This window comes from Rhinoraja longicauda, chromosome 17 (genome assembly GCF_053455715.1).
Source record: "Rhinoraja longicauda isolate Sanriku21f chromosome 17, sRhiLon1.1, whole genome shotgun sequence".
In the NCBI taxonomy this organism is placed as follows: Eukaryota; Metazoa; Chordata; class Chondrichthyes; order Rajiformes; family Arhynchobatidae; genus Rhinoraja; species Rhinoraja longicauda.
Window position 1 is genome coordinate 3570080 of NC_135969.1, and position 19439 is coordinate 3589518.

Below are 19439 nucleotides of genomic sequence, written 5' to 3' on the forward strand. Positions count from 1 at the left end.
TCAGGGGTGGCAGAGCAGAGTAGCCAGTGGCTGTGGCTGAAGAGGAAAGACCCATCTGGTCTCCCAAATAAGCCGGCTAGGCAGATGCAGAGGGGGATGTTCTGGGATGCCAGAACATACCGCTGAGCCTACTGGAGACGTCGTGGGTCCAGTCAGCGAAACGTTGATGAAAGTAGGAGCCCACTTGATAACCCCAATGACGTGTCTGCCCAGCCTTTCTCAACATCGGAGGAGCGTAGGTGAGTGCTTAAGACTTCCATCACCACCGGGAGCAAGTTAAGTGGTGGCACTTTGGATTTTAACATCACGTCCCGTGTATATGAAAACATTGACGAAAGGTCACTAACCGCAAAAACTAACTGTCTCTCTGCACGTGCCACCTGACCTGCTGAGTATGCCCAACATTATCCATTTACCAAGCTCATGGAACTGGGTTTCTGTGCATCCCTCTGCAACTGGATGCTTGACTTCAATCTGTCAGACCACAATCTGTACAAACTGGTAACAACACTTCCTCCTTGCTAACCATCAGCACAGGAGCACCTCAAGGCTGTGTGCTTAGCTCCCTGCTGTGCTCACTCTAACAAAACTGTGTAGCTGGACGCAGTTCCAGCTCCATTTTCAAATTCGCCGACGACACCACCATTGGACGAATTACTGATGACGATGAGTCAGAGTATAAGACGGAGATTGATCAACAGATCAAATGATGCCATAACACCAACCTTGCTGGAAGTCACAAACTTCAAATTCCTGGGCATGCATGTCTCTCAAGATTTGTCCTGGACCCAGCACATTGTTGCAATCATAAAGAAAGCCCATCAGCGCCTCTACTTCCATAGAAAAATGAGAAGATTACGTATATCAAAGAATACTCTCTTCAACTTCTACAGGTGTACAGTGGGGAGCACATGGACTGGTTACATCAAGGCCTGGTTTGGCAACTCAAACGAAGATTGTAAAAAATGGTGAACACTGCCCAGTCCATCACGGGTACTGACCTCTCCACCATCGAAAGAATCTACACCAGTTGCTGCCTCTGAAAAGGGAGGCAGCATTGCCAAAGATCCACACCACCCTGTCCACACTCTCATGTCACTCCTGTCTTTGGGAAGCAGATGTTGGAGCCTGAAAACTGTAATGTCCAGGAACAGCATCCTCCCTGCACCCATCAGGCTATTAAACACTACAACCTCCAAATAAGCTCCGACTACATAGACGTAGGGCATTGTTACTTACTATGCACTATCATTGTTTGTTTACTTTTTTTATATATGAACTTTTTTGATTATTACTGTAGTGTTCACTGGAATTTAAAGGGATGAGAGGGGATCTTATAGAAACATATAAAATTCTTAAAGGACTGGGCAGGCTAGATGCAGGAAAAATGTTCCCGATGTTGGAGGAGTCCAGAGACAGGGGTCACAGTTTAAGAATAAGGGGTAGGACTGAGATGAGGAAAAAAAATGGCCTCCTTTTTTTCTGTGTTTATGTATCTGTTGTGCTGCTACGTAACAATTTAATTGTTCCGTTTTGGCGTATAGGACAATAAAACACTCTTGAATAACTGAGGACATTGAAGAAGCAACGAACTGCAGATGCTAGAATTTTTAGCAAAACACAAAGTGTTAGGGGAACTCAGCGGGGTGGTCAGCAACTTTGGAAGGAATAGACAGATGACATTTCGGGTTGGGGCCATTCCTCAAACTGGAGCCTGAAATTGAATATAAAATCCAATTTTCATTTAAAGAAATTGCATTTAATCTGGTGAATTGATGCTAACACAAATCTGAACTATTTAGCTGTAGGAAAATTACATAATCTTCATAACAGAATTTTACTTTCACTTTCTTCAAAAATGATTTCCATCTTTTCAGTAACATTTATGGAACACAAGGATATAGTTTCTGAACTATTATTAACTTAATTTGAAATGGCTATTGCGGTTAATTTTAGTATTTGCCTAATTGCGTACTTTTTCCCATGTACAGTAGCATGAATTAATGCATTTTTCAGGAGCTGTAGAGGAGACAGACAGCCTACGTCTGTTTCCTCTTTGGTTTGACATGATTTTCTGAACAGTTTCCCTGATGTTCTCTTTCTATCATCAGATTTTGCTTGCCAGAATAATTACCCTTTGATGAAACTACAGAAAAGTAAGTATTTTCAAGAATAGTAAATGCTCCTAAGGAATGCATAAAGCAGACCTTGAGCTGTTCAGTTGAAATTACAAATGTTGCTGTCTAGCAATATACTTTGGAAAGGGGCAGTTTACTAAAGGGCATCTTCTTCACAACAGGATTTTTTAAAAATTCAAATCAATAGACAAAGACTAGGGAAAGTTAATCAAAAGTAGGAAAGTATTTTGGGAGGAAATATTCCTTAAGCATTATTCCCAGAGCACAAGAATAATTATTGAATAATTACGTTTTGCAACACAGGAGATAGTACCTATCCCTGCCAGCTCCCCAAAAGCATGATCTAATTCTCTCTGTCAATGAGTTAAAAGCCGCTGGACTTAACAGTGCCCGGTGCAGCTCGGCCGCGGGGCCTTCCATCGCCCGGTGCGGCTCGGCCGCGGGACCTAACACCGCCCGGTGCGGCTCGGCCGCTGGTCTTAACAGTGCCCGGTGCGGCTCGGCCGCAGGGCCTTCCATCGCCCGGTGCGGCTCGGCCGCGGGACCTAACATCGCCCGGCGAGGCTCGGCCGCGGGACTTAGCTGCGCACGGCTCGGCCGCGGGGCCTTCCATCGCCCGGCTCTGCCGCGAGACGTTTCAGCGGCCGGTGCGGCTCGGCCGCGGGGACTTCCATCCCCTTGCGGGGACTGTGCGGGTCGGTCGGGGACGAGCTGTCTGTCCGTGGGCGTGGGGAAGAGAGTGGAAGTTTTGTTGCCTCCATCACAGTGAGGGGGTGTTTGGAGTCACTGTGATGGACGTTTGTGTTGGGGTCATGTGTCTTGTGTTCTTTTTTTTTTTGTGTGACTGCTATGTAATTTCGTTCGGTACCTCGGTACCGAATGACAAATAAAGCTCTGTTGACTGTTAATGGAAAGTCACTCGGTTAAATTGGCATCATTGCTTTGCTGAGAAATTTAGCACTCTACTGAGCATTTTGAATATATCTTTACTTTTAAAACACTGTTTGAGAATGATGTGCACTTTTTGTCAACAAGATGCAAGAAATAAATGCCGACCGTAGCAACACTACATTGAAAATCTGTGAACATCCACTGTCATATCAGAAGGCTTCCTGACAATCTGGCCCTTGTAAAAAAAAAGTGATCAGTGGTAAATCAATGTACTAAGATTAACTTTGATTGGAAGAAAAAAGCTCAAATTTGGCACATATGTGTAAAGTGTAAACATGGAATATATTCCTGGATTTGGTCACAGTGACAAAAAACATTTAAACAATTGTTTTAAACAATTTAAAATTTCTGGCGACATAACCACATCTGTCTTTATTTATCTTGCAATTGCGATCTTTATCAAATTGACAAATTAGTGTACTAATTGTCATCAATATTTTAAGCATAAAGTAGTGTACAAAATGTCATCAATATTTTAAGCATAAAGTGGCAATATGATGTTTTAATTAATCTTAATTTCAATTTGAAGTTGTATGTTTGAGTGTAATGTGGATAGTTGGGATTGGAAAAATTACTATTCATTAAAGACAGTGAAATACTTTTTCTTAATCATCCTTTGACTTGTAATGTGTAACAGACGAGGAAGAGTTTATGTAAAAAGATTATCCATAATCTATTTTGCTGTGTACTAGATCATGCTGCACTACGAACTTAAATTATCCCACTCAACACTCTTTAATAATCTATTTAAAAACTAATGATCAACTATTTATTTTTTCCTAATACATTGATTTTTCTTTGTCTTTATTAGGTTCCCCTGGAAACCTTGATGACAACATTAAGAAAATTGCACAAGTGTTGGATAAGATATTTGCTCACATCCACTTGCCCACATGTTTTAGGAAATAGCTATAGCTTTAGTTTTTAAAACTTGTAACTTAATCTGGGCATTGCCACTTGGCAATAAAACAAAACTGCTTGATTCCTAATAAAAAGATGATTTACTAAATAATTAATAACTTTGTATTTGTACATGCAGTTGAATTGATTATACAGTATCATTCAGTAGTTTCGTCAAATTACAGATTAAAACAATGTATTTATGATAGGAATATCTGAGTGTTTAGCCAGTTAACATGGACCACATTAGTTTGAACAACAAAAGTACAAGTATTGTCAAACAATGAATCAGTTAACTGGGTATCTGGTGGCATATTTTTTTAAAGGTAGAGCTCTTCGACATTTCCTCATTTAGTCGATTAAGCTTTCCAATGTGTGGAATGCTCACTGCAGTTTCTGCAAAGGGAAAAATGCAAAACAGCTTTAATTTGAGATTGAAACTAATTTATGACATTGTTAACATTTCAGATTTCCGAAGGATTGAAGGATTGAAGATTGGGGGGTTAGCTATTTGCAGAATTACACAATGAAGCCTTAATGTAGCATATAAAACAGGTATTTGTTAGATATAACAAGGCTTGGTAGGTAAATGTGTGTTAGCTCTGCATCTGGAACCACTATTAGTCTGCAATACAGTGATGGCAAATGAACAATTGGTGTCTGATTTCTAGTACATAATCATTTCTCCTTTCAGTGTTGAGGAGACTCCCACCGTCACAGCTCAGAATTGATATATGTTTTTCTGTTGAAGTAGGTTTGGGGGAATACTTGGTCAGGTCCTCTTCCAGTTAGGAGTGCAGAGTAGGTTGAGGTTGTGTAATAATGAACAATTAAATAAATTGGATTAGTTCACATATTAAGTGGTTCATTATGGCGGAATCAATAATTCATATGTTGCCAAATCAATTGTGCCAAAGCACCAATAATCTAGATAAAGAAAATGATTAAGACCATCATGACTAAGGTCAGCAAACTACTTATGCTCCATGTCATGGAAGAAGTATGTTAGTAACATTTTCCATTTATGCTTAAAACTAATCCATCTCTTGTAATTATTTTGGAAGTAAGAATTTTATCATTCCATTTTCAGCACATATGTCATTTAAATAGTCTTCACTCTTGAACAATTTAGTAACATAACCATTCCTTCAATTTTGTGTCGAAGTATCAATCTAGCCCAGGCGAGGAGCTCAGATCTGCAACTTGGTTGGTCTGGATTGATGTAGCGAACACCTGCATGATCCAGACCTCTGGAGGAAATATGGACCATCTATTTCCCTCCACTCATGCCGCCTGGCCTGCTAAGTTCCTACAGTAGAACCAGCCAAATGTGTAAATGTTTACATTTCCTTACATTTTTTCAGAGGTCAATTTCAGGAATTCACTAGCTTTCAAGCATTGCTAAAGCCACTCAAATGCCATGAGCTGCATTATTGGTACTTTAATTTCAAAGATAACATGTATTCTATGACTGTTGCTGGTTGTTACTTAACTAGTTATGAACACGGTGCTCAATGTAAAGAGTAGTATTTGAACAAATTAAGCATTTGTTCTGTGAAAAACATCATAGCATTACATTTATAGTGAAATATTCGATAAACGTTACAGTATTTTCTCAGAGTTCACCATCTAATTTGTCAATGTCCAGATTTTGTGTGCAGGTCTATGTAATGATCATAGAGCATTGGTCAAGAGTAAGAAGGAGGCATGGAACAGGTATAGGCAGCTGGGATCAAGTGTATCACTGGAGGAGTTTCAGGAACTAAGGAGCAAAATGTCTTGACATGTATGTGAATACATGATGTAGATGTCAAACAGTTGAAGAAGCAATTGGACAGGTACGTGGATAGGACAAATTTAGAGGGATATGGGCCAAACGCAGGCAAGTGGGATGAGTGTAAATGGGACATGTTGGTGTGGGCAAGTGGGCCAAAGGGCCTGTTTCCACACTCTATGACTGATCCGAAAGTGAATCACTTATGTAACAAAAAGGTAACACAGCAGGATGTACAAAGGACGGCACATTTTGGGTGTGAACAAATTACCAGACAAGTTCTTGAAAATACCCGAGGACAGTACCTTTTGAAAAATTGCTGGATTCAGACAGACTGTCATACATCTGTCCAGCTCTGTCTCAGATTCTAGCAGAGTTAGTGATAACTTAGAGTCTGTGCTATCTCTGTAAGGTTTGCGCCACTCCTTAGATTTCTTGTAAATGCTTTTAAGTTGTTCGGCTCTAAAAGTATCATCTAAAATTAAAATGTTTAAGTAGAAAAATTACATTTTTGAAAAACACTTCACTTACATGAAATGTTAAATTGTAAAGACTGGTTTGTTTGGCTCAGTATCCCACACAGTCATATTAAACATTCTTTACCAACTCGGCCCAATTTGTCCATGCTGACCAGGATGTCTTTCTAAGCGAGTCCCATTTGCCCAGGTTTGGCCCATATCCCTCTAAACCTTTCCTATTCACATACATGTCTAGATGTCTTTTAATTATTGTCATTCATTCATTCAAATGTGTCCAGATGTCTGTTAAATATTCTTATTCGACCTCACTCAACCGCTTTCTGTGGCATCTTGTTTCATATACCCACCAACCTCTATCTGAAGAAGTTGCCCAGAGGTCCCTTTAAAATCCTTCCCCTCTCACCTTAAATATATGTCCTCTAGTTTTTGATTTCCCTTCCCTAAGAAAAATACTGTGCATTCATTGTAACTATGCCCCTCATATTATACACCTCCGTAAGAAAACCCTTGTTTCCTGTACATCACAGGATAAACCCTGAGCTTGGCCAACTTCCCGATAGCTCAGTCTCTGGGGTGCCACACCTCCACACTCGTAAATCTTTATGCTCTTTACCGTTTAATTACATCTTTCCTATAGTAGAATAATCAATAATGTACACAAAAAATCCTAAGTGTGGCCTCACCAATGTCTTGCACAACTATAACAGAACATCCCAGCTTCTCAGTGCCCTATGTGAAGGCCAGCATGCTAAATGCCTTCTTAACCACCCTGTCTACCTGAAACAACACTTCCAGGGAACTATGCACTTGTTTCCCTATATCCTTCATTTGTGCAACACTCCCCAGGGCCTTACCATTTGCCATGTAAGTCCCACACTGCTTTCTCAAAATGCAACAGTGCATATTTGCCATTCACCAGCCCACTTATTCGGCTAATCAAGATGCTGCTATGATTTTGCTTAGCCTTATAAATGAGAACAATGGGCCCAGCACCAATCCTTGTAGCACACCCAAAGTCATAGGCATCCAGAATGAAAACGAGCCTTCTCCCATCGCCCTCTGCTTCCTACCATCAAAGCAATACCCAGACCACCAGCTCTTCCCTGCAATCTCACTGCACCCATTATGCCAAAATATTTTAGGATGAAGTGCTCTATTATCTTAGTATTAAAGTAGGAAGGAACTACAGATGCTGGTTTAAATTGAAGGTAGACACAAAATGCTGGAATAACTGCAGGACTGGCAGCTTCTCTGGAGAGAAGGAATTGGTGATGTTTCGGGTTCTTCAGACTTTAGTCTGAATGTCTTAATGTATTAGTATCAATGAATTATTATTATTGTCTGCATCAGATCTATTGAAGCACAGACCTCTAAATTATGTTGTTACATTGAATTAATGAAAATAAAGGAAAAATGGCCACTGGGTTGCTATCCTGGGGCAAGTATTTATGTCCCCACCATTCAGATTCCAGTTATGAATACCTTGAGCAGAAACAAAAGCCAGCTAGCACTCTCAGAAACCCGTGCACTGAACCCATCACCCGGTTGAACCATTTGAGCAACTTACTGGCTGCCTCATCTTTGAACAAACAGCCACTTCACAGGGACAAGCTATAAGCAAGGAGCCAGACAGCCCACATCCTATTCCTTCTCTCCAGAGATTCTGTCTGTCCTGCATTTACTCCAGCATTTTGTGTCGATCTTCAGCCCACATCCTGCATCTTAATGGCTTCATGTCCACAGATATGATCAGGAAAAAAAACCATGAGGTGAATACAATTAGTTGTTGTAATTGTAATGTTAGAATATAAAGAGATGTTGTTGCTCTTCCTCAAAAAGCAATAGATCTCTACTTAATTAATTAATTTCCAATGGGGCTAATGGAATCTGCTAAACAAGAGCATAAAAGGAAATTAAGCCATGGGTGGCACAGGGAAGATCACTGCATTCATATGGACTTGGGCCCACTTGATCTCACCCTGGATTCATCATCAAGTCCAGGGTATTCAATGACTTCTTGAATCAAGGAGATGAATATACCTCTGGCCTCTCAGCATTACACCAGCTTCACTTGGTGTTATCCCTTTTGATTTATTGATAGTTTTTGTTTGTTTATTTCGCTGTGTATTTATGTCGGTGACATTCCCAAGAGGCTGGATTGCCACTCATTGTCTGACCTGCCGCATGGAATGGTCACAGAATGGAGGCCTTAAGATGGGTATGAGCTGGATGATTAGTGTGCAGAGGTGAGCATGTTCAAGTACGTTTCAGTACAAAGTGTAGATTGTTTACAATCAGACTAAAGAGGCTACTCTTATTCTCATGGTCAAAGGAAAATATGTTGTTTCCATTTGTCAAATAACTGATATCCAATGTAATTTAATGACTGGGCAGCACACTGAAAATCAACACCAAAGACTTGCAATTTTATGACCTTCTACCTTCCTGAAATGCCTTACTCCAATGAAGTGTGTTTGAGTGGTGCCGCCTTGGTGCCTGTCCAAAATCCTGTCTACAAATTAAAAAGGAGTACCTCATTTTTAATAAATGGATCAGGATCTCTGCCAAATTATAATGTGGTACGTCAGTGGTATTAACTATTTGTTCACTCAGACCCCAAGTTAATTTTAAGCCATTAAAGAAAATGCTTGTCTTTTTATATTCCTTTACATTGTCGAAACAGAAATATATTATAGAGTCATACAGCATGGAAACATGCTCTTTGACAAGAAACTTGCCGTCACCGACCATCATGTCCCACCTACAGTAGTCCCAGCAGCCTGCGTTTGACCCATATCCCTCTAAACCTGTGCTATCCATATTCCTGTCCAAATGTTACAATAGCACCTGCCTCAACTACTTCCTCCAGCAGCTCGTTCCATACACCCACCGCCCTTTGTGTCAAAAAGATACCCCTCAGGTCCCTATTAAATCTTTCCTGCCTCACCTTAAACATTTGTCCTCTGGTTCTTGATTCCCCTATGCTGGGCAAGAGACTACCCGATCTGTTCCTCTCATGCTTTTGTTCAGCTCTATAAGATCATCCCTCGTTCCCCTGCGCTCCAAGGAATAGAGTCCTTGCCTGCTCAACCTCTCCCTATTGCTCAGGCCCTCAAGTCCTGTTAAATATTCTCTCTTGACTCTGCCAACTCTGAAGTAAAATTCAGTATCTTTTATTACTCATCAGTAAAATGCATACCTGCCTGGAGAATACTGGTTGGCACCGGCTCATAACTCACTTTCTTGTAGAGTTCAAAATCCTTGTGCCTTTCATTCCATTTCCAACTCCCTCGCTGTTTGAGTGGTGCATTTAGGTTACCATGGAGAATATTTTCCTTCCAAGGCTAGAAGAAAAATTGGAGAGTTTTTACATGCCCAACAAACAGAGATCTATGAAAGAGTCCGTGAGGAATGGTGTTGCATAAATCAACTCCATGAGTGGAAGACCCATGTCATACATCTGTGAAGTGAGGGACAAACTAGATTTTCTACCAGTTTGGAAGCCCAAGGACTATGTTACAAACATAGAAAAAAGGTGCAGGAGGAGGCCATTTGGCCCTTCGAGCCAGCACCGCCATTCATTGTGATCATGGCTTAATCATCCACAATCAGTAACCTGTGCCTGCCTTCTCCCCATATCCCTTGATTCCGCTAGCCCCGAGAGCTCCATCAAACTCTTTTTTAAATTCATCCAGTGAATTGCCTCCACTGCCTTCTGTGGCAGAGAATTCCACAAATTCACAACTCTCTGGGTGAAAAAGTTTTTTCTCACCTCAGTTTTAAATGGCCTCCCCTTTATTCTTAGACTCTGGCCCCCTGGTTCTGGACTCGCCCAACATTGGGAACATTTTTCCTGCATCTAGCTTGTCCAGTCCTTTTATAATTTTATACGTCTCTATAAGATCCCCTCTCTCATCCATCTGAACTGCAGTGAATACAAACCCAGTCTTTCCAATCTTTCCTCATATGACAGTCCCCCCATCCCAGGGATTAACCTCATAAACCTACGCTGCACTGCCTCAATAGCAAGGACGTCCTTCCTCAAATTAGGAGACCAAAACTGCACACAATACTCCAGATGTGGTCTCACCAGGGCCCTATACAACTGCAGAAGGACCTCCTTGCTCCTATACTCATCCTCTCGTTATGAAGGCCAACATGCCATTAGCTTTCTTCACTGCCTGCTGTACCTGCATGCTTACTTTCAGTGTCTGGCATACAAGGACACGATGGTCTCGTTGCACTTCCCCTTTACCTAATCGTTTGTGACCATTGAGATAATAATCTGCCTCCTTGTTTTTGCCACCAAAGTTGAATACCTCCTCATTAATCCCGTTAAGTCAGTGAGCTAGGGGGGCACCAAGTGGATGCTCCAATGTAGCTCACTGGTCGAGCCAATTCAGATTTCCACTGATTCGGATACCAAATATGTAAAGAAGAACTGCAGAGAAGGATCTCGACCCGAAATGTCACCCATTCCTTCTTTCCAGAAATGCTGCCTGTCACGCTGAGTTACTCCAGCTTTTTGTGTCAATCTTTGATTCATATACCAAGCCCAGATCAGAGATGATGAAGGCAAGCTGCAGTATTAATATGGCGATAGGCAGGGTGCCCCTGAACAGTGTAAATGGTAGATTCAATGGTCTTTTTGAAGGCTTTGACAGCCTTTACTGTTGGTTAAAACCAGCGCAGGACCTTCACAGTGAATTGCAGGGCCCTAGGAAGTGTTGTTGAGCAGAGGGATCAAGGAGTGCAGGGACATAGTTCCTAGAAAGTGGCGCATTGGCCTACATCAGTCAAGGTATTGAGCATAGGAGTTGGGATCACAAAAAGCTGGAGTAACTCAGCGGGTCAGGCAGCATCTCAGGAGAGAAGGAATGGGTGACGTTTCAGGTTGAGACCCTTCAGATTGATGTCAGGGGAGAGGGCGGGACAAAGAAAGGATGCAGTAGGAGACAGGAAGACTGGGAGAACTGGGAAAGAGGGACAGAGGAGCTATCTAAAGTTAGAGAAGTCTGGAGAGAAGGAATGGATGATGTTTCGGGTCAGGACCCTTCTTCAGACTGATGTCAGGGCGGTGGGCGGGACAGAGATAGAATGTAGTCGGAGACAGTAAGACTGGTGGGAGAACTGGGAAGGGGGAGGGGATGGAGAGAGTGGGAAAGCAAGGGCTATTTGAAGTTAAAGAAGCTAATGTTCATACCGCTGGGGTGTAAACTGCCCAAACGAAATATGAGGTGCTGTTCCACCAACTTGTGGTGGGCCTCACTATGACAATGGAGGGGGACAGAAAGGTCAGAGTGGGAGGGGGAGTTGAAGTGCTGAGCCACCGGGAGATCAGGTTGATTAAGGCGGACTGAGCAAAGGTGTTGAGCGAAACGATCACCGAGCCTACGATTGGTCTCGCCGATGTAGAGAAGTTGACATCTGGAACAGCGGATACAATAGATGAGATTGGAGGAGGTGCAGGTGAACTGCCTCACCTGGAAAGACTGTTTGGGTCCTTGGATGGAGTCGAGGGAGGAGGTAAAGGGACAGGTGTTACATCTCCTGCGGTTGTAGGGGAAAGTACCTGGGGTGGGAAGGGACTAGTGGACCAGGGAGTTGCGGAGGGAACGGTCTCTGCGGAAAGCAGAAAGGGGATGAGATGGGAAGATGTGGCCAGTAGTGGGATCCCGTTGGAGGTAATGTTGGAGGATTATTTGTTGTCTACGCTGGCTGATGGGGTGGAAATTGAGGACAAGGGGGACTCTATCCTTGTTACAAATGGCGAGAGGGGAATCAAGAGCAGAGCTGCAGGATATAGAGGAGGCCCTAGTGAGAGGGAGGGGGGACGGAGGGAGGGGGATGTAGGGAGGGGAGGAGTGATAAGGGAGGTTGAGGGGGATGGAGTGGGGGGGGGGGGGAGGGGAGGGAGGGAGGGGGAGAGAGGGAGGGGAGAGAGGAAAGGGTGCTACACCAATGCAGGAGAGGTTAGGGCCCAATGGGTCCACTTGGTCTAGTAGATATTAGATATATATAATCTTTATGTGCAACAAATTACTCACGTTCTGAAAAGCAAATTACTTAAATATTCAAGCAATGATGATACCTTTTTAAGTTCATCTATCCGTGCCTCATCGGGCTTGTGTGGATGCTCATTTGCCTCCAAGCTGCCTTTGAATCCCGGAATTTGGAATCCATCAAAGGTTAGCCAAGCTTTCTTTGATCTTCTCCTTGCCTTCTTTTCCTCATTGATAATGTCCACAGGAGCCACTGTTCCCGACAAGAACATTTGACTGTACGTGAACCTCTGATTTGGCTTCTGTCAGGAAGAAGCAGCAAATAAAAATGTGCATTTATTGCTTTGTCGTTTGCACCAATGTAAAGGTGGACTCAACCCAAAATGTCACCCATCTCTCCCGAGATGCTGCCAGACCCGCTGAGTTACTCCACCATTTTGTCTCTATCTTCGATTTAAACCGGCATCTGCAGTTTTTTTTCCTGCACCAATAGAAAGTTCAGTTCAGTTTAGCTTATTGTCCCGTGTACCGAGGAACTGTAAAAAGCTTTTGGTTGCCTGCTATCCAGTCGGCAGAAATACAATACATGATTACAATTGAGCCATTTACAGTATATAGATACATGATAAGGGCATACCACCCCAAAGATACCCCAAACCATTCCTCTTATATGTGTTCTAAAATTGTCTGGAAGTCTTAAATCCAACATTTGGATTGGAGCGCAAATGGTCAAAATAAGTGGTGCTCAAAAATTGCACCTTGGGCCTTGGGTGGCATGTCCAGGTAACTTAGAAACATAGAAAATAGGTGCGGGAGGAGGCCATTCGGCCCTTTGAGCTAGCACCGCCATTCATCGTGATCATCCACAATCAGTAACCCGTGTCCAACTTCTCCCCATAATCCTTTGATTCCACTAGCCCCCAGAGCTCTAAATAATTCTCTCTTAAATTCATCCAGTGATTTGGCCTCCACTGCCCCCTGTGGCAGAGAATTCCACAAATTCACACACTCTGGGTGAAAAAGTTCCTTCTCACCTCTGTTTTAAATGGCCTCTGGTTCTGGAATCCCCCAACATTGGGAACATTTTTCCTGCATCTAGCTTGTCCAGTCCTTTTATAATTTTATGTGTCGCTATAAGATCCCTTTTCATCCTTCTAAACTCCAGTGAATACAAACCTAGTCTTTTCAATCTTTCCTCATATGGCAGTCCCGCCATCCCAGGGATCAATCTCGCGAACCTACGCTGCACTGCCTCAATTACAAGGATGTCCTTCCTCAAATTAGGAGACCAAAACTGTACACAATACTCCAGATGTGGTCTTACCAGGGCCCTATACAACTGCAGAAGAACCTCTTTACTCCTATACTGAAATCCTCTCATTCTGAAGGCCAACATGCCATTAGCTTTCTTCACTGCCTGCTGTACCTGCACGCCAACTTTCAGTGACTGGAGTTCAAGGACACCCAGGTCTCGCTGCACTTCCCCCTTACCTAACCTGACACCATTGAGATAATAATCTGCCTCCTTGTTTTTACCACCAAAGTGGATAACCTCACATTTATCTATGTTTCTTATATAAATTACACCTCCTACCCTCCACTCATGGAAAAGTGGGGCAGTACAGAGAGAAAAATCATCTCATTAGTTGCTTTAAATCCTATGAGTTTTACTTTTGTTAACATCATTTGAAACTTTGCTTCTGCTTACTATAAACTGACTGGAGCATAGTTATGAAAGATAACGTGTAGACTGGAAAAATTATATGTTTTCTAAAATCTTCATATATTGCCACATTTGGTCCCCAAAAATACAGCCTTTTTTTTCCTGGCTGAAGTTTTGTAGTTGTATTGTGGATGAATGTTCCATATCACTGCATCAACAAAACTAACAATGAGTTCAGGAGTTTAGCGTGTGCATGGTGGAAACATGGAAATCCTGAGGTTGTTGTCAACACTTTCTCAGTCTTTTCACAGTGCACCCTGCTGGAATCTGGGGAAATGAGTGCAATTGTTAAAATGCTTAAAATGTTGTGCTTTATTGCTTCCGTTCTCCTTGGGACGGCATGGGTTTCCTCCTGCCACTCCAGTGTCCTCCCACAACCCAAAGGCATGTGGGTTGGTGGATTAATTATCCTCTGTAAATTGCCTCTAGTGTGTGGGGCCTGGATGAGAAATGGAATAGTATAGAAATTGTGTGAATGGGTGATCAATCTTGGGCTCGGGGTCGAAGAGCCCGTTTCCATGCTGTATTTCTAAACTAAACTAAACTCACTGCTTCAGGTCTAAATTAGTTTTTATTAATATCATAGCAATATTTAGCCCTAAAAAACAAACTTTATGTGTGCAATTGTAATTTTCCCACGTCTTGCAACAGGTTTAAAATCTGCTGTTTGATAATCAACTTTATTTATTTAGCATTCTGTAAAAGGTTTATACTATTAACATTCATTCAAAGGAGAAAAAAGTGCTCTGTCCTTGCTGGCTTGTTGTCTCTAATAAGCACATTCATGAGATGGGGTGCTTGATCATACATAATGTCAGATGGAAGGTCAGGCCATTTTCTGTTAGATTTTAGACCTTCAGGGTCAGAAGACGAGGCATTTTTTACTGAAACTCATTCATTCACCTATGTAGATGACACTGGCAATGCTGACGTTTATTATCTTGCCTGACTGCTCCAGAACTGAGGAGCCCATGAAGAATAAACTACACTTGTAGGAAGGAACAGCAGAAGATGGACACAAAATCTGTTTGACCCAAAACATCACCCATGCCTCTCTCCAGAGATGCTGCCTGTCCTGATGAGTTACTCCAGCATTTTGAGTCTACAATGAACTACACAGTTGAGTCCAGAACTTTCAACAGATAAGGTTAGGTAAGGGTGATAGATTTTCTTCCATATAAGATATTGGTGAACTGCATGCGAGTCTACAACAAAAAGTGGTTTCAAGGCTAACTGTGTAGAGAAGATAGACATAAAATGCTGGAGTAACTTCTCTCCAGAGTTGCTGCCTGTCCTGCTGAGTTACTCCAGCATTTTGTGTCTTATCTTTGGTGTAAACCAGCATCTGAAGTTCCTTCCTACATATTTTAACTGTCTAGAGACTGGCTTGTTTAAAAAATTACAAGCATACTTACTTATTTACTAGAATTGCAATTTTCCACCTGACAATGTGATTCCAATTCATGGTCCAGAACTCCGGCTGCTACACTATATCACCATGGTACCTTACACATTGTCCGCCAACCGTCACAGGCAAAGTAGGTTGAAAAAGAGTGCAAAAGGCAGGTTTGTAGTCTTTGAGTGAAGGTTGGGAGAAGCACATACCTTCAAGCTCATCAGAGGAAGGCAGGTTAGGAGTGAGTACGGGGATTGGCTGAGCAATTAAATTAGAAGATTGGTAAATTGGCCAATTAGTCAATTTAACAGCTAATATAAGCAAGGCTTGCTCAAGGGGAGCAGCCTGTCAGAGAGTGGCCTTGTTGAGGGAAGTGCCCTGTGAGTAAAGTGCAAGTCTTTGGCTCAAGAGTCTTTGGCTCAAGAGTCTTTGGCGAGGAGGCTACACCTGATTTGAAACGTGATTTTTTTGACCGCTGAGGAAATGGCAGGCAGGTAGGTTGGTGCAGTGTGCTTCCTGCAGGATGTGGGCCGTCAGGGACACCGATGGAGCTTCTGGAGACTACATCTGCAGGAATTGTGTCCAGGTGCAGCTCCTGAGTGACCGTGTTGGGGAACTGGAGAAGCAGCTGGATGACCTCAGGGCCACCCAGGACACCAAGAGCTTCCTGGACAGGACCTATGGTAAGGTTGTCACACCAAGGATGCAGGACGAGAGAAGGTGGGTGACTGGGAGTAAACATGGAGAGCAGGTGGCTGTGCCTAATGAAAACAGGTACACCGTCTTGGGAGCTGTCGGGGCAGAAGACGCTTCCAGTCCGAGCGGCGGACATGTCGGTGGCTCCAATCCAGGCAAGGAGACTCGACTGGGGAGACCGATGTCGGGCAGAGCCATAGTAGTGGGTGACTCCATTGTCTGAGGTGCGGACAGGAGATTCTGTGGCGGCAGGTGAGACTTCAGGATGGTCTGTTGCCTCCCTGGTGCCAGGGTTACAGTTGTCACAGACTGACTTCAGACCATCCTGGAGAGGGAAGGTGAACAGCCAGATGTAGTTGTGTACGTGGGCACGAACGATGTCGGGAAGAAGTGGAAGGAGGTTCTGCAAAGTGAGTTTAGAGAGTTAAGAAGAAGACTGAAAAGCAGGACGTCAAGGGTGGTTATCTCTGGATTGCTTCCTGTACCTCATGCTAGTGAGGGCAGGAACAGGGAGATAGGGGATATGAATGTATGGCTGTGGGGCTGGTGCAGGGATTTAGATTTATAGACCGCTGGGACCTCTTCTGGGGTAGGAGTGACCTGTACAAAAGGGACGGGTTACACCTTAACAGCAGGGGGAACAACGCTCTAGTAGGCAGGTTTGCTAGTGCTACAAGTGTGGCTTTAAACTAAGTAGTGGGGGGGGAGGGAGGGGTTGACAAATTGGGAATATGGAGATGGAGTTAAGGGGATTCAAATACAGGAAAAATTGCAAAAGACTCCCAAATTAATGGGAAGGAACATTCGAGAAGGGATAGGAGAGTAAGGTCAGGGGCAATAGTGACCGGTGTGAGAAGGGAGGTGAATACGTTAAAGTGTTGTATTTGAATATTCAGTGGTATACGACCTATCGAAAAGACAGACAGGTGGGCAGAGGGGGTTGGGTCGCTCTGTTGGTAAGGAATGATATTCACTCCCTTGCAAGGGGTGACATAGAATCGGGAGATGTAGAATCATTATGGACAGAACTGAGGAATTGTAAGGGTAAAAAGGCCCTAATGGGAGTTATCTACAGGCTCCCAAACAGTAGCCTGGATATAGGGTGCAAGTTGAATCAAGAGTTAAAATTGGCATGTCGCAAATGTAATGTTACGGTGGTCATGGGAGATTTCAACATGCAGGTAGACTGGGAAAATCAGCTTGGAAATGGACCCCAAGAAAGGGAGTTTGTGGAGTGCCTCAAGATGGATTCTTAGAGCAGCTTGTACTGGAGCCGACCAGGGAGAAGGCAATTCTGGATTTAGTGTTGTATAATGAACCAGATTTGGGAACTCAAAGGGAACTCAAGGTTAAAGAGCCATTAGGAGGTAGTGATCATAATATGATAGTTTTAATTTACAATTTGACAGGGAGAAGGGAAAATCGGAAGTGTCAGTATTGCAGTTGAGCATGGGGGACTTTGGAGGCATGAGGGAGGAGCTGGCCAAAGTTGTCTGGAAAGAGACACTAGCAGGTGGAACAACAATGGCAGGTATTTCTGGGAATAATCCAAAAGGTGCAGGATCAGTTCATTCCAAAAAGGAAGAAAGATTCTAAGGGGAGTAAGAGGTGACCCTGGCAGACAAGGGAAGTCAAGGACAGTATAAGAATAAAAGAGAAGAAGTATAACATAGCAAATATGAGCGGGAAGCTAGAGGATTGGGACTCTTTTAAAGAGCAACAGAAGGTAACTAAAAAGGCAGTATGGGAAAAAAAGATGAGGTACGAAGGTAAGCTAGCCAAGAATATAAAGGAGGATAGTAAAAGCTTCTTTAGGCATGTGAAGAGGGAAAACAAATAGTTAAGACAAATGTGGGTCCCTTGAAGACTGAAGCAGGTGAATTTACTATGGGGAACAAGGCAGACGAGTTGATCTGTCTTCACTAAGGAAGACACAAACAATCTCCCAGATGTACTAGTGGACCGCACCTGGAGTATTGTGTGCAGTTTTGGTCTCCTAACCTGAGGAAAGACGTTCTTGCCTTGGAGGGAGTACAGAGAAGGTTCACCAGATTAATCCCTGGGATGGCGGGACTTGCATATGAGGAAAGACTGGATAGACTGGGCTTGTACTCGCTGGAATTTAGAAGACTGAGGGGGGATCTTATAGAAACATATAAAATTCTTAAGAGGTTGGAGAGGCTAGATGCGGGAAGATTGTTCCCGATGTTGGGGGAGTCCAGAACCAGGGGTCACAGCTTAAGGATAAGGGGGAAATCTTTTAGGACCGAGATGAGAAAACATTTCTTCACACAGAGAGTGGTGAGTCTGTGGAATTCTCTGCCACAGAAGGTAGTTGAGGCCAGTTCATTGGCTATATTTAAGAGGGAGTTAGATGTGGCCCTTTTTGCTAAAGGGATCAGGGGGTATGGAGAGAAGGCAGGTACAGGCTACTGAGCTGGATGATCAGCCATGATCATATTGAATGGTGGTGCAGGCTCGAAGGGCCGAATGGCCTACTCCTGCACCTATTTTCTATGTTCTATGTTTCTATGGACAGAGGTCCTAGGGTGATAGAGGAACTGAAGGAAACTCGTATTAGGCAGGAAATGCTGTTGGGTAGCCTGATGGGACTGAAGGCTGATAAATCCCCAGGACCTGATGGTCTGCATCCCAGGGTACTTAAAGAATTGGCTCTAGAAATTGTGTGGACGCATTGGTGATCATTTTCCAATGATCTATCGATCCAGGATCAGTTCCTGTGGATTGGAGGGTAGCTAATGTTATCCCATTTTTTAAGAAAGGAGGGAGAGAGAAAACGGGAAATTATAGACCAGTTAGTCTAACATCAGAGTTGGGGAGATGCTGGAGTCAATTATAAAAGAAGAAATTGCGGAACATTTGGAAAGCAGTAACAGGATCGTTCCGAGTCAGCATGGATTTGCGAAGGGGAAATCATGCTTGACTAATCTTCTGGAATTTTTTGAGGATGTAACTAGGAAAATGGACATGGGAGAGCCAGTGGATGTAGTGTACCTGGACTTTCAGAAAGCCTTTGATAAGGTCCCACATAGGAGATCAGTGGGCAAAATTAGAGCACATGGTGTTGGGGGTAGGGTACTGCATGGATAGAAAATTGGTTGGCAGACAGGAAACAAAGAGTAGGGATTAATGGGTCCCTTTCAGAATGGCAGGCAGTGACTAGTGGGGTACCGCAAGGCTCGATGCTGGGACCACAGCTATTTACAATATTCATTAATGACTTAAATGAAGGGATTAAAAGTAACATTAGCAAATTTGCAGATGATACAAAGCTGGGTGGGTGGCAGTGTGAACTGTGAGGAGGATGCTATGAGGATGCAGGGTGACTTGGACAGGTTGTGCGAGTGGGCAGATGCATG

General features: G+C 43.2%; 1 protein-coding gene across 4 annotated transcripts in view; it reads right to left on the reverse strand.

The window, feature by feature from the left end:
• Positions 1-4260: 4260 nt before the first annotated feature.
• The window catches only part of cfap92 (cilia and flagella associated protein 92 (putative)), a 123777-nt gene continuing 108598 nt past the window's right edge, over positions 4261-19439 (reverse strand). For 3 of the 4 annotated variants that reach the window (XM_078413957.1, XM_078413955.1, XM_078413958.1), the window contains 4 exons: positions 12334-12546; positions 9442-9586; positions 6069-6238; positions 5137-5298 (listed from right to left, as the gene is read on the reverse strand). In XM_078413957.1, the coding sequence (XP_078270083.1) occupies positions 5260-5298; positions 6069-6238; positions 9442-9586; positions 12334-12546 (567 nt within the window). In that variant the 3' untranslated portion in view covers positions 5137-5259. Of the gene's footprint in view, positions 4386-5136; positions 5299-6068; positions 6239-9441; positions 9587-12333; positions 12547-19439 lie in introns of those variants that run through there. The other variant, XM_078413956.1, reaches the window with a different exon arrangement.